Source organism: Pogona vitticeps, chromosome 4 (assembly GCF_051106095.1).
Source record: "Pogona vitticeps strain Pit_001003342236 chromosome 4, PviZW2.1, whole genome shotgun sequence".
In the NCBI taxonomy this organism is placed as follows: Eukaryota; Metazoa; Chordata; class Lepidosauria; order Squamata; family Agamidae; genus Pogona; species Pogona vitticeps.
This window is the reverse complement of record NC_135786.1, coordinates 227,214,408-227,239,070: the sequence shown is the minus strand read 5'-3', so window position 1 is coordinate 227,239,070 and position 24,663 is coordinate 227,214,408. Positions and strand designations below refer to the sequence as shown.

Here is a 24,663-nt window from a genome sequence, read left to right as displayed (position 1 = left end):
TGTGGAGAACCAAGGTCGACGCGGCCACCAAGGGGCAATCAGGATGGCCTCTGCCCTTGTCTGCGACAGTCTGACTATGACCCTCTGTAGGAGTGGTAGAGGAGGGTAAAGGTAGATGGGGTCTCTGTCCCAGGGTATCATAAAAGCATCCCCTAGGGAGTCTTTTCCCCTGCCGGCTCGAGATGCATATTGTGGACACTTCCTGTTGTGTTGTGTGGCAAACATGTCTACCAGTGGATGACCCCATTGTTGACAAAGGGTGTTGAAGACCGTCTGGTCCAGTTGCCATTCGTGAGATTGAAAGGGACGGCGACTGAGCTCGTCTGCCAACTGATTGTCTGATGTGGCAACATGGATGGCCACTGGGAATATGTGCCTCTGGTAGCACCATTCCCAGAAGTGTACTGCCAGAAATAGAAGGGACTTCGATCTTGTGCCCCCTTGCTTGTTCAGGTAATACATCGTGGTGGTATTGTCCGTTACAACCTGCACGGCTTTGCCTTCTAAGAGAGGGAGAAAGGCTCTGAACGCCTTTATCACTGCCAGCATCTCCAGATGGTTGATATGTAGAGATGCTTCCTGGGGCGGCCACAGAGCATGAACCTGGTGTTGTAAACAATGTGCCCCCCATCCCACTGGGCTGGTGTCCGTCGTCACTTGTATGGTAAGTTGCAGGGGGCGAAAAGGTCTGCCGATCGACAGGTGCGGAAGAAACAACCACCACTGGAGTTGGGTCGCAAGTTCTGAGGTGACCCTGAGGCGCTTGCGTTGGCTGTCTATTGCCGGATTGAACAAGGCTAGTAGCCACGACTGGAGAGAACGCATTTTGAGCCTCGCATGGGGCAGAGTGGCCGTTGTCGAGGCCATGAGTCCCAACAGATGTTGTGCCAGTTTTGCCGAAACTGTCCTTCGCGATCTGAACTTCAGGACTGCTTTCCTTATTTTCTTGATGCGTTCTGGAAGTATGAACATGCGAGCTTGTACAGCATCCAGTCTGGCGCCTATATAATCCATCACCTGAGAGGGTTGCAAATGAGACTTCTCGTAATTGATGGATAGGCCCAAAGCCCGTAGTGTGTGTAGAACTTGGTGAGTGTCTCGATGTGCCTGCTGCTCGGACTTCGACACAATCAGCCAATCGTCGATATAAGGGTAGATCTGGATCCCTTGCAGACGAAGATAAGCTGCCACCGGAGCCATACACTTGGTGAAGGTCCGAGGAGCTGTGGAAAGGCCGAAAGGGAGAGCCACGAATTGGTATATAGTGTCCTTGAATATCAGGCGAAGGTACTTCCTGTAGGACTTGTGGATCGTCACGTGAAAGTAAGCATCCTTCAGATCCACCACTACAAACCAATCTCCTTCCCTTAGCAGGTGAATGATACCTTCCAGAGTGACCATCCTGAACCTCCGAGCATCGAGGTAGGTGTTGAGATCCCTCAAATCCAGTATAGGTCGGAGACCTCCGTCCTTTTTGGGTACAGTGAAGTACCGGGAGTAAAACCCGTTCAGGACGTCTCTGTAAGGCACCTTCTGAATAGCCTGCTTCTGAAGTAGGGTGAGAATCTCTTCCTCTAAGATGGGGTCGAAGGATGTATGCCTGACCCATCCTAGAGGAGGCAATTCTATAAACTCCAGGCGGTAGCCTGAGCTGATAATTTTCAAGACCCAGTTGTCTCGAGTGATCTTGCACCAGTTCTGGAGGTAAGGAGACAGGCGAGTAGAATGGTGGGTGGCCTGGATGCTCACCGGGAAGTCAAAGGTATTGTCTTGATTTTCGCCCGGGGGGCTTAAAGGACTGACGTTTGTTGGTCTGTGGTCTGAAGCTAGAGGCTGAAGAAGAGGCCTGAGATGATCTTGCAAGTGGTTGAGGCTTAAATTGGCGAAATGTAGAGGATGTTGCCTGCTGGTAAGGTTGTTGCTGTGCCTTAGACCGCCAGTGGAACTTAGATGGTCTTGGTTGCTGATGTACAGCATAAGACTTGGCCGTCTTCTTACTCTTATGCAAGTTCTCTAGGTTCTCGTCCGTCTTTTCACTAAACAAACCTGAGGCATCAAAGAGTAGATTTTTGATCCTGGCTTTGATGTCCTCCATTATGTCTGCTGAGCGCAGCCAAGCATGCCGTCTCAGTGTGATGATGGATGCCAAGTTCCTGGCATTGGCATCCGCCACATGATGTTTGGAGACAGTCTGAGCCTCAGCGTGGGCATCAAGGCATGCCTGCCTTATGTCTTCTGGTGCTACCTGAAGTGCTGGAAGCACTCTAGCCCATAACTGTTTTTGGTAAGCCCCCATAGCAACAAGGTAGTTGAGGGCCCTAAGGGCAAAGGTCGTCATAGAATATAACCTTCTCCCCAACACCTCCAAGTCCCTACCTTCTTTATTGGTAGGGGTTGGGTGACCCTTAGTAGGTAAGCGTCCTGCACTGGACTCTACCACGAGAGAGTTAGGAGCAGGATGTTTCAAAAGACACTCAGTCTTTGGTCCATGTACTCTATACATATTTTCAGTCCTTCTGGAGAAAGACGGTGAATCAGCTGGATGTTCCCAATATCCAGTGATAAGGTCCATTAGCTCTGGCACATAGGATAAGCTAACCGGACGAGACCTATCCTTATGAATGTCTCCAAAAATGAGGTCATCTTCCCTGGAAGGAGACTTCTCAACCTCCATCCGTAGAGTTGATGCCATCCTGGAAACCATCTGAGGATAGGATGAGAAATCCTCGGATGGGGACGACGGGTGAATGTCTGCTGCATCAGATCCGAGTGGTTCCCCTGGTACAGGGGTGTCAAGGGAAGCATCAGACATGTCACCATCTTCCTGGTCCGAAGAGGGACGAAATCTTGGTCTTCGTCATCCTCAGAGGACCGAGGTGGAGCTGAAGGTAGAGATCCTCCTGTAGGCTTCGAAGGTTTAGGGAGGAGTGGTCTACCAGGAACAGGAGGGGGAGCCACAGGCTTCTCCGGTGCAGACGGCGTCGAAGGCACCGATTTAGTAGACTGCCCCTCCGGAGACAAAGCTCGATCTTCGTTGCGGGGCACCGGTCTCCGATGTCGTCGCTTCTTCGGCGGCGAAGCGGAGGACGAAGAAGAAGAGGAATAATAGGTCCTCTTCCGTCGCCTCTTTCCATCCCTCGATGTCGAGGAGGAATCGGTAGAGTAATCTCTCCAACGTCGATGTCGCCGTCTCGACCGGCGCCTCTCTCTACTATCATCAGAGTCCGAAGTGGAATAATCCCGGCGGCGGTGCTTCTTACGCCTATCGACGTCGGAAGCCCGCTTGCGCTTACGATGGCGCTTGCTCTTCTTCGCCGGTGGTTCGTCCTCAAGTTCCGACACCGGACGTCGAGGAGGGTCCGGGTGTCGAGGAGGGTCCGGTCGTCGAGGAGGATCAGGCTCGACGGGCTTCACCGGTCTCCTTGGGGAGGACACGGGCGACTTGGTGGTCGGCGATCCCGGTGTAGACGACCGGGATCGAGATGCCCGCCCGGTTAGAATAGGGCTATCGGGCTGGTCGGTCAAGCCAGAGATAATTCTTCCGATCTGGCTGACCGTAGGAGACCTCTCGACAACGATCAATGGTTCCTGTCGAGGTGGAAGAGAGGCTCCCGGCTCCGACATGGATTCCCGATCGCGGGATGAGTCTTCTAAGATCGGTGAGGGAAGCGAAGTGGAGATAGGCGGGACCACCAAGGTAATCTCCTTCGACTTTGTCACCGTTTTAACCGACTCTTTCTTCTTTTTTTGGTGTTCGGACATCGATGGGACTGCGGCATCAGTCGAAGCCGATGTAACTATCTTCTTAGAAGAAGACTTCTTCTTAGACTTGCCCTTAGAGATCTTCTTAGAGGGCTTGTCTGGAGAGGTTGCTGAGGTAGACGGGACTACCCGGATCTCCGAACGTACAGCCGAAGAGGAAGGCGCTACCTCCATATCAGATGGCTGAGAGGCCGAAAGTGTTTGCTTCCACAGTGAATACTTCAACCGCTGCTGACGGGCCTTCAGGGTAACTTTGGTGAACTGTTTGCAGTGTCTGCACTGGGACACCAAATGCGATTCACCCAGGCAGTACAAACAAAGAGAATGCCCATCCTGAAAGGGGAGCTTTCTAGAGCAAGCGGTGCAGAGACGAAAAGGTCCTCTCCTCGGAGATGGCTTTTCCTTCGGAGGCATAGGGTGGTAGACCAAACTTCCAAGTCACAGTAGACAAGACTTCCACAGGATTAATAAAGTCCGGTAGACCAGGAGCCAAAAGTGAAGAAAAACGAAGAGATCCGGTCAGCGCGCTTCACAGTAGGAGGCCAATCAGCAGTAATCGAACAAGTCCGGTTGGCGCGTGGTGCCTCAGCAGGAGGCCTAATAGGCCAATTAGGCCTAATTGGCCTGAACAAAGACGCCAGAGGCTAGAGAAAGGTCAAAATCCGGTCCAAATTCAGGGCAACGACAGGCAGATCAGCGATATTCAGTCCAAGTCAAGAAAGACGAATAAATACACAAGAATTTAGCCAAAAACAGGAGCTCTATCCGAGAGGTTCCAACTTTCACAAGCGGAAAAAAGGAACTGAGCCGTTGGCGGGCGGAGCATGCTCAGTGCAGGGCAACCTGAACATTGTTACTTTTCTCTTGCAGCTCTAGAAGATTCCGAGAGACCAGCACAAGTGCTGACTTAACCCATTAGTGTGGATTCATGGAGAACCACGTCGAAACTCTCAGCCACCCTGCATGTGATGATTTTACTGGACGGGCAGACCTAACCAGAAGGAGATGCTTGGCTAGATATCTAGCAGTGGCTCTCATAGGTTTCAGACAGGATTCCTCTGAACCCCATCTAAAGATTCCTGGTGGTCTCCCATCCAAGAAGCTGCCAGGCCCAACCCTGCTTATCTTCTGAAATCTGAAGGCATTCTGTATTCACCGTGGTATTGTGATATGGCAGTGCATACGAATCAATTAAGCAGTGGCAAACAACTTATAGCTGCCGCATAGGTCTTTCCTCAGACAGTGAACGGCTACACTCCTCACAACTGCTCCCCATTTTTAGACTTTTTAACAGCCTTCTCATAACATCTAGCGCAGGGGTCTCAAACTGTGGCCCTCCAGATGTTCTTGGACTTCAACTCCCAGAAATCCTGGCCAGCAGAGGTGATGCTGAAGGCTTCTGGGAGCTGTAGGCTAAGAACATCTGGAGGGCCACAGTTTGAGACCCCTGATCTAGAGGGTGCAAGGGACATTTTTTGCCATTTTTGCTCCCAGGGAGATTTTTTTAAAGAAATAAAAATTAGTGTGTGTAATGGGGAGACTGGCTCGCCCTGTAGGTAAAGTGAAAACTGTACATCATCTCACCATCACAAGACATGGTGGTGGTTACTTGGTCTGGATGACATTAAAGGGGGAATTAGCGGGGGGGGGAGAACCCCGATGCTGGACAGCTACAAAAGCTTGCTTCCATGCCCTACTTATGGGCTCTCTGGCAGCATCTGGGTGGCAGCTATAGAAAGCAGGTTCTGTGTTTATTCACCACCCTTTATTGCAATACTTTTCCTGCCCTGTTTTGTATTTCTGGTCCTACGAGACCATATTTTTATCTGAACATAGACAGACTCTTCTTTCTAAAAAAAATAATCACTCACAAACAAGGCAAAAAGATACACCAGCATTTCCGATAACCACAACCTACCCTTCGTAAATGTCAGCTTGACATACAAGACCACAAAATAAGTAGCTGTCAAGGTCACCAACCTCATACTGCCTTGAAGTGTACAGACCTTCAACTTCGCTCCCCCACTTTTTGTATCTAATTTTTTTTAAAGGCACACTAAAAGGTATAGTCATCTTTAACCCTAGCCAACTCATGACTCCCCAGTACTTCCTGATTCACCCCACCTGAAACCCAAATAGTCTCCTCCAGCACCACAATAAATAAATAAATAAATAAATAAATAAATAAATAAATAAATAAATAAATAAATAAATAAATAAATAAATAAATAAATAAATAAATAAATAAATAAATACACATTCTTATATGGCTTCAAGCATGAATGATCTCTGTGGTGCTGAAGTAGCCATAGCTATGGCTACTTCAGCACCACAGAGATCATTCATGCTTGAAACCATATAAGAATGTGTAGTTATTTATTTATTTATTGTGGTGCTGGAGGAGACTCTTGTGAGTCCCCTGGACTGCAAAGACAACAAACCTATCCATTTTGAAGGAAATCAACCACTGGAAGGACAGATCCTGAAGCTGAGGCTCCAATACTTTGGCCATCTCATGAGAAGAGAAGATTCCCTGGAAAAGACCCTGATGTTGGGAAAGTGTGAAGGCAGGAGGAGAAGGGAATGACAGAGGATGAGATGGTCGGACAGTGTCACTGAAGCTACCAACATGAATTTGACCCAACTCTGGGAGGCAGTGGAAAATAGGAGGGCCTGATGTGCTCTGGTCCATTGGGTCATGAAGAGTCGGACACTACTTAATGACTAAACAACAACAAATGTATTTATTTATTTAAAATATTTTTAATCCTGTCGTTTTCCTTAAAAAGGATCCAAGGTAGCTGACATCATTAAAAGACAATGTTTAAAATCTAAAAACAGTAAGTATATAAATACTGAAATAATGTTTAAACAAATGTTAAATTAAAAACAGTAAATAAAATCAACACTAAAAACACATTTAAAAGCAATAAGGCACAACAAACCATTTAAAAGCCCCTCTCAGACAGCCAATCACTCAGGAAAACCTACAGAAGAGAAAGGTCTTTGCTTGCAGAATGACAGCCCATGTTCTCCACCCAAACGCACTTGTGAACATGGCGGGACTTGAGAAAGGCCTCCTCTGATGATCCTAACACCCAGGCAGGCTCATTAAGGGAGATGTGGTCCTTGAGATGGCTTGGACCCAAGAATAGAGAGAATAAAACACATAACAGAAAAGAACAGGGAAGAGGAAAGGAAATAAATGGGGTAAGTGGGCCATGGAAAGTATTCTAACCCTAGTATGGTCTAGTATCTATTTTGGTCAATCTCAAACAACTCTAAGAAAGTTGTCCACACAATTTGATATATATGTTTTTGGTTACCACCCTCCTGTTGTATGCTTTTTTTCTTTCATGGCCATGGATCCAAGTATCTATGACTTCTCTTTCACATCCAGCCAGCCAATTAGCACCAACATCCACCTTCTTCATCTTCATTCTCCCGCCAGAACAATCTCCTCTGCATAATACAATTTCTACCCTTTAATCTTTGGTTCATGCAAGCTAGTTTGGGGGGTTTATGATCCTCTGAGAGCGCTGAAGATCAAAAGTGGGGAATGTTTTTTTCTCAGTTCCAGATACCAAATTCCAGGGGCTGAAGGCTCCATTCAGCTGTGACGTTCACTGGGCATCTTCAACTAGTCACAATTATAACTTATACAGAGTTCTTCTGATTATGTAGTACGGAAATTCCAACATGTGGGTCATTTTGGGAACATCTTGAATGCAACTGTGCTACAGATTTCAAGGAAAACAGAATACAGAATCCACTTTTTGTACTCCGTACATTCTCCACTTTATTAGCCACTGTATGAATTGGGTCAATTTTTCTCCATCTTTGCTCTAAGACTTAAATCATGGGGCATGGTGAGTTTCACCCAGAATCAACTTTCCTCAATCTGGAATGTGTCACATATTTTGGACTACATTCCCACAGTCTCCTACTTAAGAGCTCTGCTGACTTCGGCTGATGGGAAATGAAGCACAAACCACTGGAAGACAATCAGATGAGGGAGGGTGGCCCAGATTTTACCTTCAATCGAAGGGCTATTTTAGGTGCACCTCAAGAACAAGTGGGATGTGGTGGCACTGCAGGTTAAACCGCAGAAGCCTCTGTGCTGCAAGGTCAGAAGACCAGCCATCGTAATATTAAATCCATGTGACGGAGTGAGCTCCCGTCGCTTGTCCCAGCTCCTGCCAACCTAGCAGTTCAAAAACATGTAAATGTGAGTAGATAAATAGGCACCACCACGGTGGGAAGGTAACGGCGTTCCGTGTCTAGTTACACTGGTCACGTGACTATGGAAACTGTGTACGGACAAACGCTGGGTCTATAGCTTGGAAACGGGGAAGAGCACTGCTCCCTAGAGTAGGACACAACTGGACTAAATGTCAAGGGGAACCTTTACCTTACCAAGAGCTTGGGAGCCGGTACAATGTCGGAGATACTCTTAGAATTGAGAGAGTTGGGTTCAAACTCCTACACAGCTACAAAAACTCACTGAGAGTAGGGGGCGGTACTGGTAAAACTGCTCATTAAATATCTCACATAACTTGAAAACCCTGTTAGGGTCATCAACTTAGATGTGGTTGACAGTATAAGAAAAACTAACAAGTTGCAAGCATCGTTTTCGACCCTTTAATTTGCAGCATTTATATCACAGCCTGCTCTTGAAATGCTGCTTGAGTTTCAAAGAAAGTTTCTTCTCTGTTTGAAAAAGAAGCCTAGGTTTTAGAAATACATGCAAAATCAACCACATGGCTCCTTGGATCCCAGCCTACATATTCAAAGAGTGTCAGAAATGGGATGTACTCCAGGACAGCTACTAATGTGAAAACAAATATGTATTCTAGGGTGGTTACACCACATGGCTCATCTCCTCTTTATTTTCTAACCAAAACATGGTTAAGGAAAGGTGGGGGGGAACTTTCACCAGCCAAAATGTTTGTCCCATAACAGAGGCTGTGTTGATACAGAACGATTATGTCAAAACACATCCCTGGAACAAAAGGTTAAAGTCCTCAACCATATTTCATTTCCATAGGGATTTAAGTCATAATAAAACAAAGAGGTGACTCAGAATCTAACACAGTTCTACTAACATGCATTACTCATCTGACCAAACAATACATTGAGGGTTTACAGAAAATATGCCTGAGAAAGAAAACGAAGCTATAATACAGCAGCGTAGCCCACGGGCTGCGGAATATATGTGGCAATGTGTATTCTCCACAATTAGCACTATCTATCCTTTCTTATTTTTGAAAAGCTACAGCTGGTGTTGGGCAAACTTAGCCCAGGCCTCCTTTAAGATAGTGCTTTGCAAAATATACTCATCAAGGTCTAAGGTTCCTTGCAAACTAAAAAGGTAATGTTCCATAAGAAATTAAATGTGCCAGTAAAGTTTCCAGGCAATGAGAATCTGTTTGGGAAAAGTTACTTTTTTAGACTACAACTCGAAGGGCTGTTTTTGGTGCAGCTCAAGAACTTGGGAGCCAGTACAGTGGGACCTCGACTTACGAATGTCCCTACCTATGAATGATTCAACTTATGAATGGCTCCGTTCGCAAAAATCTACATTGACCTGAGAACGGAGCCTCGACCTATGAACAAAAAAAAAAAAAAGGCAGGGGAAAGGGGCAGGAAATTCAAATTTCCCCTGCCTTTTTTCGTTCCATTCCATTGGTGGCAAAGAGGCTGCTCCAACGGTTAGGAAAAGGGACCCCCAGCATCAGAAACCTCCTGGGAGACCATGGTGGCTGAATCCTCCAGCCAGCCACCATGGTCAATAGGTTCCTAACCTACTCCAAGCCAAGGTCAGTCCACTGTGTCTCTTGAGCCCCAAGTAAGAATACCTACTAACATCCACCCCTGGATTCCTTTAAACACGTCAGTCACTTCTGACACTACTGAACCAAAGACTACCACAATTTCTCACAATACCTCTGAATGCATTTCATTTTGGAACACTGGAAATTAACACAGAAACCAGACCACACCAGACATAGAGTGTAGAAGGGGACATTAAAAAACACAACAATGCAAGACTGCATCATAACATCCACAAGAGTGGAAAACTAAAATAGCAGGTCACAAACCAGGCTATCCAAGGCCACTGTGTTGCCTCCACTGAGAATGTCAACCAAAAAACGGAGGTTCCTGTTTTAGCTCCAACTGAAATTGCACCAGTGAGCAAGAGATGGCAACCAGAGAAAACCAAAACAAGGAAATAAGTGTGAATAGGCTGTCATTTATTCAACGACGCATCACCAAACTCATCAGCAATAAAATACGTGATCAGTCTATAAATGGAGAATTAGATGCCTAATGTGATTGAGTGATTGATGGGATGTGCATGTGAGAATGTAAATACAGGAACAATGGAAGAGTCAAGATAGTGCAGGGATATAAAACAGCTGCAATTTATACAAATTTAATGAACTTAAAGAAATGACCCAAACCACCATTGCTAAAAGCCTGTCAAGATGCTACACAGTACAAGCAGCAGACATGCATTTACGAAGTTTGTAGAGAAGTGGACATCCATTTATTTTGAGTTTCAGTGTTGCTTGTGTTACCACACATACAATAGTGCAATCAAGCACAACTGTATTCATGGGGATTTTCAGTATTAGATTTAAGCAAAGTATATAATTTTGTATTCAAATTTCCATCAGTTGAAACTAGTCAAAGCTTTTCCTAGAGATGGGCATGAATCCAAAAACAAACCAGGTGTTTGTTTAAAATCACTGGTTTGTTGATTTAGGTAGGTCCAAGTGAATCCAAACTGGAGAACCCAAACTTTCCAAAACCAACACACTTTTTATGATTTAATGAACTTCCTGCTTTGTTTTCTCCGTCTCTACAGCCTTCCCCCCCCAGCACCCTTCCCACTGACCCACTGCCTCTCTACCTTGTCCTGTGGCCTCCGCCACTGCCATCTTGAGAAATGGAACCAGGCCTGCTATCACTGCACATGCGCCCTCCTTTCAATGAGAGGTAGAGGCATGCACAGAAGCAGCCGGCCTGCAGAAAAACAGCCAGCTGACTAAAAGAAAAACAATTCCCAAACAAACCAACAAACCGATTCATGGTTCATTTAGGAAAAAAATTCTAAATTCATGGTTCGTGGTCTTCCACAAGCCACAAAAAACTGCTATTTTCCTGGTTCATGCCCAACTCTTATCCTACAAATTAAGGAAACACCACATGGACTCAGAAGATAGATCCTGAGAGAAACTGAAAATAGGCCACAATCCTGTTGAGGGGGGAAATTCACACAAGGTAATTGCACAAGCTGTTTGTGCAACGTGCATGCAACACGACTGGTTGTGTCCTAATTGAGAAAACAGTTCCACAACAGACACTCCGCCAAAGGAGTGTCCGTTATTTATTGGAATTCACCATTAGTGAAATCATTAATTCGCCATTAGTGAAATCACGGTTGTATGTCAAGTTTTTTCCAACTGGATTCTAGCCAAGAAGTAGAAAAGTCCTGAAGTTGGAGTCCCACAGAGTAATAACCAACACACACACCAAAACAAAATAAGGAAAAGTTATATTTTTTAAAAAAAAATCCTACACAACCTGACATGATTCACAATTGTTCACAAACTACATCGCTTCAAAATGTAGATTTTAAGAAGTTAAAAATCATGAGCCTGTGGAGCTTCAAAAGCCGAAGGAAGAAGGTTTGAGTGTCTGTAGAGATACTAGGCTAAAACTAAGCAATTTTCCTCTCAACTTTTTATCCATCATTCTCCTTCTAGACTGCAATCAGGTGTCAAATCGCCCCAAACCTTCTTAAAGAAGACTTTCTCCAAAAGTAACTTCTCTTTCCTTCCCTTCTCCCCAGCTGAAACCCTGCTTTGCTAATTAGCTCTGAACCAAGGCATGAGTGGCAGCCTTGGAAATTTCTTTCTCACAGAGATAAGGCATTTTCTATCCCCTCTCCTGAGCCATCCTCATCCCACACACAAACTACCAGACCTGTGTTTCAACAGGACAACCAAAACCATGATCCCCTATTTTTTTATTTTTTTTAGATGCTTGACAATGAAGGTGGTGGGACTGGGAGTGGTTTTCTGAGCTTTTCTTTAAAAAAATTCCCAAAAAATTGAATGAGGGTGTTGAGGGTCTACAGAGGCCACATGTGGGCCCTTGCAGGATCCATGAGGCCAACAGGCTATACTTTGCACATATCTGTCCCATTGTCTTCTGCAATTGAAACATCTTTCAATATGTTTGTAGTCTCAAAACAGTTGAAAAATAGAAAATGTGTCAATAGGAAGTGTGTTTATGGCCTTGTATGTGAACCTTGTGTCTACAGAGAGTTTGGTCTTCTTAGTCATTTCTGCACTCTCTCAAGGAAAACAGCAGAAGTGACCAAAGCTCTTACCCCTGAAAGCCACAAACAAAAATATCTCCAAATGACAAAGTGCAATGAAACACAACGAAACCTCTTCCCACCCACACTGAGCCAGCTCACATCCTTATACTTCCACGCTGATCATCTAGTATTTCCCAGATACATTTTTAGCATGCATGGCTTGGTGGGGTGGGGTAAGGTAAGGTGGGGGAGATTCTCACTCACAGAATCCAAATTCCGCAACAAGGAAAAGCTAGATTCTGCATCCTATCCGCATGAAGCGAACAACAAAAGGCTTGTGGTAGATCAACAAGATCAGTCTCTGACTCTGTTGCTACTAAACAAGAAAGTCTCCCATTTCCCCATTAAGCTGCCTGTTTCTAATACTTACCCTACATTTCTCGGCACGTACATGTATGCATACTTGTACATGCAAGCTATCTTGACGTATGGATTATGGGGCAAAATTAAATATACAGCACCACTCTGCCACATCCTTTATAAACCACTAGAGATTGGCATGAATCCAGATCATTAGATTGGATCGTTATATTGGCACCACAGGTGCCACGTAGTCCCGGTCCCCCACCAGCCTGGTCAGATCTCCCCATTCACCAGCTGGTTCATACTCCACTCCTCCTCCTCTTTGGTCGTTTCAGAAGCCAAAACAGGAGCATGGACTTCCTTTCTCCACCTCCTTCAGCCACTGCCCACTCAAAGGCAGCATTGCAGCAATTCCTACCCCACCTCCTCATCTGAGTGGGTAGCTGCTCGAGGAGGCAAGAAGGGAAGTCTGTGCTCCTGCCGCAATTAGTGAAACAACTGAAGAGGAGGAGGAGCAGAGCACGCGCCAGCTGATGAATGGGAAAACCAGCGGGGGGGAGCAGGACCGTGTGACACCTATGGTGCCAGCACAACAATCAAGCTGATCCAACAATCCAGATTCGCGTCCATCTTTACAAACCACTATTTCATAACTCCAGCCCCAAAGAACTATTTTGCACCTTGTTGTGGCTTGGGCTTTGTGTGGTTTTATGATAAAAAAAACAGCAACAACACAGAACCTGTAAGCCTAATATCTGCTATTATGCTAACTGGGGGGGGGGAGACCCTAGATCATTTTTCTTATTTTGCCACTTTTTTCTTCAATTCTTATTATTCTGCCTAATTTTTTATTTTATTTACTTACATACTTATTTGTTAAATAGCATGTGTGGATGGCAAGCAGCTGCTGAGGGCACTAAATTCCCACCCATGAACTCTGCGAATATAATTCAGCCAGTTCTCTGGAGCATCTGAAATATCAGCAGGCGGTAATGCTCACACGTTTCAAAGGGCAGCCTAATAACTCCTCCAAACTATGAGGCTGTCTCCCATTCATTTCAGTTGGATCTGCTCAAGAGACGTCGCTGGCAAAATAGGCCGTTTCCAGCTGCCTTTTAGAAATGTGTAACAAATATCAAGGGGAGGGGGGAACAGAATGAAAGTCTCAACCAGAATAGTTCTTTTTAAAGGAAAAAGGAACACTTTGGCTATTAATAGATTAAATGAGTACAGGAAGCGATTTTACTTCTTTCAGAGTTTTACCACTTCAAGAATGCAGACAAACTTGTTTTGGAAAATGAAATTTAGCACAGCTTTCACTCACAATAGGACCCACATTCTTCTGAAAGGAACTGCCCAAATGTAAGGAGGATTTCCAACATGCTACTACTACCCTAACTGAAAGATTTAAAACAAATTATGATTGCTATGCTTCCCACGCAGGAAAAAAAAGTCACAACAAAGAGGAATCAAATCATGTCCCTCATTAGTTTTCTACAGTTACGATTAAGATGCAAGCTAAGGTTGGTCATATTCTGAAGGCTAGAAAGTCAAGATCTTGTGGGATTTCTGGATCCAAACTGTTACGCACCTCAAACATTACACACTAGACATAGTAGTAATAAAATGAAGAAATGTCTGGATCATTGACATTGCAATTCAGTATTTTAAAAAGGCCTCCACAACTAACTTTTTTTCTTTTTTTAAATTCATTCTTTATTATGTGGTCACAGACCCATGAAAACAATACAACTAGTAAGAACAAAATCAAATAGTTATTAAAACATACTCATATTTAGCAAAAGTAGTCAGTTGAATTAAAAGGCCTTTTTAGGAGATCTTACAATAGAAAACAGGAACTTAGCTACAGACTGTTTAGTTTACACCTGCTAGCAAACACTCAATTTTTTTTCTTTTAAAAACTGCCCATGGCCTCAGTTGAAATCCAGGGACTGCATAAAGGCTGGAATCCTCCATCCTTCCCTCCCCCCCCCCCCAAATTTCATGGACTTTTAAGTAGCCATGATCACCTCCAAGCAATCAGATTAGGAAAAGAGTTTTATAAATGAAGGACATCTGGACATAATCTATTTTTTTTCTCCTTTTAAACTACTGATGCAGGCAAGATGCCCCAAACAAGTGGGCATAGGCAAGCAGGCTATTAAACGTCGTTATGGGCTATGCCACCTTTCTTTCTAGGCTTTTTTGCCATAGCTGTGATGACGAAAAAATATAATAGGAACAGAAAGCCAGAAATGTGGCTTAGCCTTTATTGCTTTGCTTTGGTTCCCATCAACACATTCTCTACTTGCTATTGACAAACAGCTTAGTTTCTGACCAATCTGTCACTTGACTGCAGTCATTTGAACAAAGTTCTATTACAGGGTGTGTGTATCTATTTCTTTATTTTTTACAAGGCATGACATAATGCAACCATAATGATCTTTTGATGGATACTACAGGGAAGTGTCACTCAACGCCTGTGCTATCATCATAATTTGGATCTAATATTGTCCTTGATCACTATAACCAGTTTTTCTGTCCATTAAGACAGGTTCCTCCATCTCATTAATTCTCTTCCTCTTACGCAACTCTCCAATGTTGCCTCTGAAAACTCAAGTGTAATTTCTATCTGGATGTGTTTTGCAAATCTTCTGTTATATAATAAACCCTACCACTGAGGAAGACATTCCAATCCTGGAATAGCCCACAAGAAACTACATCTGCATCTGGAAGCAGCATCTCTCCCAAACTCCTAGCCAATCAGCATTCTGCCACCTCCTTACATCACTTCCAATTCATCCCACTCATTATCTTCTCCTCCTCCTCCTCACCATGACTCCAAGGTGGTGACCATTTAGGCAGAGCATTTTTTTTCAGGAGCACACTCTCTGAGCTGCATGTCCTCCAAGTCAGAATAATGCACCCCACCTACACCACTGTGGACAATTTATGTCCCCTCCTCCCATGATGCTGAGGGACTATATCTTGCACCATCCCTCATCACTGCCTCTGCAGACTTAGGTTGATGAAAGCTGCACTCCACCAACACCTGGATAGCTACAGTTTGTCTACCCTTGGCCTAAGTGATTTTTTGACTGCACCTCCCAGAAGCTCCAAAGAGCATGGCCCATGGTGATGCATTCTGGGAGATGTTGTCCAACAACACCTGGGGACCAACTGATTTGGAATGACTAGTGTAGACCATGCCTGCATCATTCAGAATCTTTCCTTTCCCATTCATTCATTCATTCATTCATTCATTCATTCATTCATTCATTCATTCATTCATTCATTCATTCATTCATTCATTCATTGGTTTGTTCATTTCATTCGATTTTTATATTGCCCATCTGGCAGCCAGGGCCACTCTGGGTAGTTTACAAGATGCAGTTCAAAAAGTGTGCTACTGAAAACCCCTTGCTACCACCTGCATGTTTTCCTCCCTCCCCTCCTTTTTAAAAATATACAAATTTTCAAGGCTATATCCAGAGCTTGGAATGTTTCCTTTTTTGGACACAGAATCTCCTAACCATCATGGTGTCTAGCTGCATTGCCTGAAGGATTTGAGGAGTTGTCCCTGGCTGGATAGGTCAGGTCTCTCTTGACTGTCTTCACTTTGCTAACATGGTATTTAAAAGAAGAGGAACTTTGCTTTGTTCCCTTAAAATCTTAACAAAATAATGACATCATTGTTTAAACTCTTAGCCTTAACAAATTTCTGGGTGTTGGTTAATTTTGAGAGACAATGGAGGACCAGGTGGAGAAGTCATAAAAAGAAGAGAGAAGTAATTCAAAGCTACTGGAAAAGAGAAGTAGTCCCTTTACAGGTGATTTATATGCAGCACTGAAGGGAGTTTCCACTCCTGATCAAACAAAGGATTTCCCACAGTCTATTGCTAGAAATATCAGTGCAATCCAATTGCGCATTTCTTACTCAACAAGGTGCTGAATCAACCAAAAGAGGATGTTGGTACGGTTCACCTGCTCACAGAAGCTTAAGTCAACAACAGCCCAGCTTTCAGAATCATGCAAGTAAATGGTTTGCTGACAATCTTTCATTTTCATCAGACAGCTTTATTGTTTTATAAGCAGAAAAGGTAAAGGATAATTTGAGGTCAGAGTAGAAAAAAAAACATAGATTCATAACTTCCAGGAACTCAGTCATGATAACTTGCTACACACCACCAGCTGGTTGAAAATGTTAATGGTTGCAGCTTATACAACCGCTAAAAATGGTGCCAGCTAGAGATGGACACGAATCACCGGTTTGGAAGTTCATGCCGGTTTGTTTAGTGGCCAACCGGCGCTTCCAATCCTCACCTCTGCTGGTGGGTGCCCACTCAGAGGTAGAGCCCTGGCTTCCTTGCCCCGCCTTCTCCCCACCAGTAGAGGTGGGGCTTGGAAGCAACGAACAAGCTATTCGGCCAATAAATAAACAGGCAGTTTGTGACCATCTCTAGTGCCAGCAAAACAGCTACTGTAATGTTGTCAAGGAGGGGGCAGCTCTCCACTCAATAGTCTGGTGATCTCCATCCATGTAAAACATGTCAGAATCTAATATCCTGCACCTTGTGTCGTTGGCTTTGATTCGTATCCTGTGATCAAAAACCCATCATAGGGAGCTAAGATCTTGATGAAACCACCCTCACCGCCCCCAAGAGGGGAGAAGGATACTTCTTTTAACTCTTTTTTTAAAAGCAGGGATAATGATGTCATTTCCTATGCCCTTTAAGCTACCATTTCACTTTTGAGCTTAGGTCATAGCAGCTAGAGGTGGCAAGGGACTAATTGATTTTCCCAGCAATAATATATTACTGTAAGCTATGCCAACTGTAATAATAGCAGTGCAATTGTATTGTTGTGTACCTTCATCCTGAACAGGAAGTTAAGACCCACCAGCTTAACAAAAGACCTGTTTTCCGTGAAGATGAAAACTGCTAAAAGACACTTATTGACACAGATCAACACAGCTGCATTAATTTTTGGACCTTTCTTGGGAGCATGGCTATAGGACCTGTCATGACAACTACATGTACTTTATTATCTCACTAGTATAGAATTAATTCCTCATTTTCAGAGCTTGGAAATAACACATCAGATTTAATGCACAATTAAATCCTGTTCCTTCTGCTTTAAACATAACGTTTGTTTCCAAAATCAGCCCTGCAAAGCTTTGCCCTTCATTCCTATCATACTGAACTAGGTATTCCTCTTGCACTTCACTTAATAAATATGAATAACTGCACCAAGGTTTTGTTCATCCTTTAAGGTTGTTCGCCACCATGGTCCTTTCCCTTCACTCTACTGTCAAAGTTTTCCCCGGCCAACATAACACCTCATTGTACACATACATGTATTTGACACTTTTCACTGACAGACACCTTCAGATTTCTCTTCCTCGTGGGATTATCAAAGAGGTGCTCCCAAAGCTTTCTCAACACTTTGTGCAACCCAGCAAAAGTATAAGCAGTTGTCAGACTGCACAGCTCATCAGCGCAACTATTGCCACAATACCCTTTGCATATATGTAACACTCTCAAGTATTCAAAGAACTTCAGATATACAGTACTATGTTAGCCATTGCAAAACAGGCTAGCATTTTTACCTCTCGATTAGAAAAAGGTAAGAGCCAAGCCTGGAAATAACATACAAATGTTAAAGCCATTACTTTTGAGTTATCAGGCAAGACAAGCAAACTGATGTATTTAACTTTCTTAAAAGGATGCTCTGATGTTACTTGCAGAACATTATTTTAAATGATTAGATGCACTTGCTTGCTTCTCCTATTAACACAAAAATAACTATTTTTAAAAACCAACTAAAAACATTGATGTTTTGGCAGGCCTCCCCCCAGCCAATTCCTGATCTCCCCTTTCTTTCCTCCCCCTTATTGTCTGTCCCATCTTGTTGAAAGTTTCTCGTTATGTAAAAATCGTTTTTATATATATTGTGTATTCTTTGTTGTAAGCTGCCTAGAGTGGTCTTTACCGACTAGATAGGCGGGATATAAAATAAATAAATAAATATTTCAAAAGCAACATGTTAGAGAGCCATCTGTCTGATATATTTCAGCTTGGATTCCTGCATTAAGCAGGGAGTGGGGATAAGTGGCTTTATAGGCCCCTTCCATCTCCATTATTATATGATTCTATGTTACTAGCTAAAGGTAAAGGTTCCCCTTGACAATTTGTCCAGTCGTGTCCGACTCTAGGGGGCGGTGCTCATCCCCGTCTCCAAGCCGTAGAGCCAGCATTTGTATGAAGACAGTTTCCATGATCATGTGGCCAGCACGACTAGACACGGAATGCCGTTACCTTCCCACCGCGGTGGTACCTATTTCTCTACTTGCATTTACATGCTTCCGAACTGCTAGGTTGGCAGGAGCTGGGACAAGCGATGGGAGCTCACTCCGTCGCGTGGATTCGGTCTTACGACTGCTGGTCTTCGGACCTTGCAGCACAGAGGCTTCTGTGGCTTAACCCTGTCTATGTTACTACTTTATTTCCAAGCACTGTGTGAGAATTAAAGAACACAATTCCCAAAACAGTGTGCCGATTTGAAGAAGAAAAAAATAGGTCAAACACAGTAAATCTTCTTCAGGAGCTTTTCCTCAACAGGAAAATAAATGTCCTGCTTTCTGTGTAATTACTGAGTGTATTGGCTGCTAACTTAACAACAAGAAGAGATCAATGTATTCCTAAATCTGACAATCTATCATGTATATCAGTGATGAGTGAATAAGCCCCAGTATTCCATCTGTTATCTATGAAGATAGGAAAGTTTCAAAGTTCCACCTCAAGTAATCACTTGATGATTGAACTCTTTCAAGAACAGGTTTATTTCTTTAATGACATATGGTTAAACAGAGGCTGTAGGAAACTTTAAATAAAGGCATGCAAACCATTATAAAAAATAATTAAAAGAAATTCCCACTACAATTAAGAGTTCTCAGATTCCCTCGGGTTTTTTTTTGGGGGGGGGGAGTGATACGCAGCAAAAGCACACCAGTTTCCATAAATCATCACGGATGTGACATATCTTTCCATTCTCACAAAAGAGAAAGTCTGCACTCTTCAGAGACCCGCATGTCCAAACTGTGTTATCTGCCCTGATTAGCTATATCATGAAAAAAAAAGTTCTCAATCCATTCTGAACCTATCATCAGTCAATTTCATTCATCTAGCCAAACTGTAAGAAATGGAAGGAAACATCCCTTCTACTTTGTCACTGAGCCTTGTGGTGCAGTGGTTAAACTGCTGTACTGCAGCCAAATCTGTGCTCACGACCCAGGGTTCTATCCTGGGTAACAGGCTCAAGGTTGACTCAGTCTTCTATCCTTCCAAGGTCGGTAAAATGAGTACCCAGCTTGCCGGGGGCGGGGGCAATGTGTAGCTTGTGTAATTAACTTGTAAACAGCCCAGAGAGTGCTTTAAGCACTATGGGGCAGTATACAAGCAGGATGCTTTGCTTTTGCTTTACTTCCCCCACACCATTCATAAGTTTATAAATTTCTTACATGTTTTCTTATAGGTTTCCTTTCCTCCTAACTGCACAGAAGCTTCTTTACTCTAACCTCCTCCAAGTCAATACAGTATGCAGTATATGTTTTTTTCTATTACAAGGATTTACCTGATTTACAGTCACTTCAACTGCTTTTACATAGTGGTCCACTTCTCGGCTCATAGCTGCATAATTCCACATCACCTTTTCCATTTCATCCACTTCTTCCATGTTATCTGAAAAATAAACCATTTTTTCAAAAAATGCATGAGTTCTTTCCAAAAACTGGACCACAGCTATGAACGAAGCGGGGACGCATAGCTTCCATGGGAGAGCAGTGTGCACTGGAAACAGTCACAAACCACTATAGTGTATAGCCCAGTGCAGTTCTTATTGCTTCCAAATTTTGGTGGCCATGGCTCCTACCAAGCTCTAGTATGCCAAAAGATGCTGGAGCAACCACACCACTGAGATTCAACATGCTTCCTTACCTTCCAAAGGGGACAGGTTGCACCACTGACAAATCTTGGCTGTGGATTTCTGGCAGTATCAGCATGAAGGAAAAGAGGAGGTTGGGGTGGAAACAACTAATGGGTACATGTAGCTCATATGTCTACCCCTAACCGGCTCCACTAGTGTGGACAGAATGTGATCCAGGTGCTACATGCAATCCTCAGACCATCTTTGCAGCTCTTGAACACACATGGGGGGGGGGGACTGCACAAAGCTTTTCTAATGAAACACGGCACAGAGCACCTCGGCACCCCCAACTCCAAACCCACAGAAATGATATCGGAGGTAGAGTTCCAGAAGCATTTTGGTTTGATTTTTCCATACGTCTTGCTCATTTGGAGAAGGCGCAGGCATAGCCTCCAATGGATTTCAGAGATGAAACCTGGGATCGAAGCCAGTCCAGCCTTGGTTTAGAGGAATACAGTGGGGTCTTGACTTGAGAACTTAATCCGTACTGGAAGGCGGTTCTCAAGTCAAAAAGTCTGTAGGTCAAGTCTCCATTGACCTACAGTGCATTGAAAAAATCCCGTAACAGGCCGTTTTTGTTCCATTTTGGGTTTTTTCTGGTCTGTAAGTCAATTCTCAGGCTGCAAGTCAAACCTAAATTTTGCGGCCAGAGAAGTCTGTAACTCAAAAAGTCTGTAAGTCAAGCCGTCTGTAAGTCAAGGGTCCACTGTACCAGAGACGAGACCAAAACAATGCAAGAACAAGGAGTAACCAATAAATACCTTTTTAAAGGTACATCAATAAAAGTCAAAACCCAACCTTGCATGGATGAAGATCAGGGTGTTTTGATTTACTGATTGGGTGAAACCCAAGACAGGGCTTTTTCAGGGGCGGCTAGACAAAGCGTCAAATCCTTTCCTTCAAGGATTTTAGGCATAGTTTGAAGATATTCCTGTTTGCAAAGTTATTTCAAATATTTCATTTTAGTGGCCAGAATTCTATTTTTTGTGTACGTCTGTGTTAAAATCAAATCAGGCATTGCTTGTTTTCCTTGCCCACATATCATATGCTGGCAAACATAAGCAATAAGAGTTGGTTAACAGATTTCTATTTTAATTTGGCTTTTTTGCTATATTTATTTTTTGCTTGTTTTAAGTTTGTATGCCAATTGCACAATTACAAACTGCTGGGCCATTCTTAGGGAGACCTTCTCACCTCCTAGCTACAGGCAAGCACACTGTGTTGTTCAAAGTTTATGGCAATAATCATGCAAAAATATTATTTATTAAATGATGGTGCAGATATATAAAGGTAAAAAAAGTATGCCTGCATACCTTGACATGACTAATAAATTCATGGAAATCCAACCTCTTACCACACTTACCTAGAAATATATGGTTATTCATTCTTCCCCAATATTACCACCACCACCTTAAGGTCATGGTGCTGCCAATGCTTCATCTAAGAGTACATACCGTATTTTTCGCACCATAAGACGCACTTTCCCCCCACAAAACAGGGGGGGTGGAAAGTCTGTGCGTCTTATGGAGCGAAGAAAACAGATTATATTTTCCTGTTTTCTTCTCCTAAAAAATTGGTGCGTCTTATGGAAAGGTGCGTCTTACGGAGCGAAAAATACGGTAGTTAATACCATGGAATCTCCTACCATATGTTTTAAGTAATAGATTTTAATAGCTCTGAAAAGAGGACAAGACCATAGCCTGGAAAACTCAGGACTAGACCACAGTCTGGGAAAGTCTATAGCTTCCAGAATTCCTCAGCCAAAATGGCCAGTGAATATACTAGCTTGAGGATTCTGGGAAATCAAGTCCTAAAAAATAACTTTTCCACATTCTGGATTTAACCAATTAATGGAGACACATGGCTATCAATGGTTACTGGTGAAGAAAGCTATAGTTTCTATTCAGGTATTAGCTCATTCACAAACACACAAGGAGAAGGACGTGTTGTAGCCTCACTTCCTTCCATGGAGTTGGAAGGCGACCAGAGCCAAAGGGAACAAGACTGCAGCACTCCCCTTGCTTGTATTTTTATTCTGTGCATAAGATAATGCATGAATAGGACTTATCCCTTATAATCACTATCAGAAAAAGTACATAGAATTCAATTTCCAATTTACATCAGCACAAACGAAATCACATTACATCTTGGCAGCAAATCGCTGCTCATTAATCACCTGCTGGTTGCATTCTTGGTGGACTCAATTGCATGATCGTGGACATGCCCAGGAACTCAAGAAGCACACCACTAAAGAGTGGCCACTGGCTGTCAGCCACTTACTTTTGAGTTCTAGTGTTCTGAGTAAGCAAGCACAAAACAAGCCAGAGATTTAAGAGCCCCATGGACAGAAAGGTACACTCCTAAAATTGCTAGAAAAACAGTTATTTCTGAATAAAACTTTTTAAAGCTCCCATTCTTCTTGACAGTTTATATACTGCATCAATATTAACAAGGGCCTAATGTACCCATGCAGACAAAAGGCACGCAAAAGGATACTAGCAGGAGGTTTTATTATGAAATATTTGCTGACTCTCCCTGCATCATATTTTATTCATATCCATCAAATGCATTAGCATTATTTTACTATCTCTGGTAGGATACATACAGAAGTGATATTTTGTTCAATGGGACAACAGGTGCTTTCCAGCTTCTTCAAAATACCGGCTATATATTTTACCTGTTTTGCAATCAAAAGCCATTTTACACTTCTTGGGCAACCTCAGCAAATGCATTACTCAGAGACACTTCCCTGGTTTCATGCAAGCAAGATTGTGAGAGAAGAGTGAGTGTGTTTGTGTGTGCGCGCGCGCAATTTCAGTTACCAACACCTAGTCATTAGGCAATCAGGAAATTTTGTGCAGAACTTGTATTTAATGACTCATCACACTGCCTGAGAAATATTGAATGGAAACATAAATGCCCTCTCCTGTTGAACTGGAGCTGAAACTATAATTAGCCCCCATTCTTATAATGCCAGCCATTATAAGAATCAAAAACTGAGTCAGCATTTTCTAATTCATGGAAAACAATGGGGGTGTGTTTTAGTTAGAAGAGCCTCAGAGAAGACTGGCAATACTGTCCACAGAAGATAGGCAAATCAAAAGATGCTCTTCAAAGACCATGGCCAATATCTTATTGAATATTTACACGCACATGGAGAAGCTGATGTGATGATCTAAGGAGCTAGCAGGGAAATAAACAACCTCCTATCCTCTTGGTGTGTTTATTACAACTTCCACTACCTCCAGCATAGATACCAGTCATATTGGTTGAGTTTATGAGGGTCGCAGTCCAACACAAACCCAGAAGGTATCAGGTTTTGGGGACAATGTCCTAAGCTGACTGTTGACCTTTCTTCCCTGTCATGCTTTCTTCACTGCAAGATATAATCTGGTATTATTTCTCTTGGAAAGGGCATTTAAGTGGTGTGGAGGTCCAAAGAATTCCACTCATCTCATTTTGTAATCTCTTTTTCAGTGTAACTCACAGGAGCATCACAACATTGGCAAACCCTCTCCTGGAGCTCACACAATGCCAGGTTCCTGCAATTCCTTCCTAGAAAAGTTATGCCATCATTCGCGACCCATGATGCCACAAACAGAAGCATACAGATTGCCTCATGTGTTTAAGCAAACCACTTCTAGTTTACTGCTCTCCAGATTGCATAATGCTGAACTTTGATAGGATTTAAGTAACAAGTATCTAACATCCCATTGATTTCAGGAGACCTAGTCCTGTATAACAACATCTGCATCCAAACCCAGGTCGCTTCAGATATTTTGGACTACAGCATTCTTCCACCTACTCCATACGGCTAGCTGTCATGGATTATGAGAATTGTAGTCCAAAACATCCAGAGAGTATCAATTTGTCTATCTAGTCAAACGCGTCATTTCCGTCAGGCAAACATCTGTGGAAGACAAGGGTCATTGCCTTCTATTGCTATCGACCCTCAGCATCTGGTATTCAGAGCAAAATGTCCCATGAATAAAATGAATCATTTTGACAGACACCTACAAGTGTTTGTCTGGGTCAGGCCATTGATCTGTGTAATAATCCCCAGGGTCAATCCTTGTAACCTTCAGGTAGACAGCGGAAGGATCCTATCTGAAACACTGGAGACATAGTGCCAGTCAGTGTCAACAATATGGAACACAACAGACCAATGGCCTCACCCAGCAGAAGGCAACAGAAAATTAAAGATTAAGCCAAATTAGGGGACT

The 24,663-nt window shown here is 43.4% G+C and overlaps 1 protein-coding gene across 1 annotated transcript in view; it reads right to left on the bottom strand.

The window, feature by feature from the left end:
• The window catches only part of NSMCE2 (NSE2 SUMO ligase component of SMC5/6 complex), a 257,038-nt gene that overhangs the window by 202,598 nt on the left and 29,777 nt on the right, over window positions 1–24,663 (bottom strand). Inside the window, exon 2 of the mRNA XM_072999325.2 lies at window positions 20,090–20,196. Within this exon, the coding sequence (XP_072855426.2) occupies window positions 20,090–20,196 (107 nt within the window). The remainder of the gene's footprint in view (window positions 1–20,089; window positions 20,197–24,663) is intronic.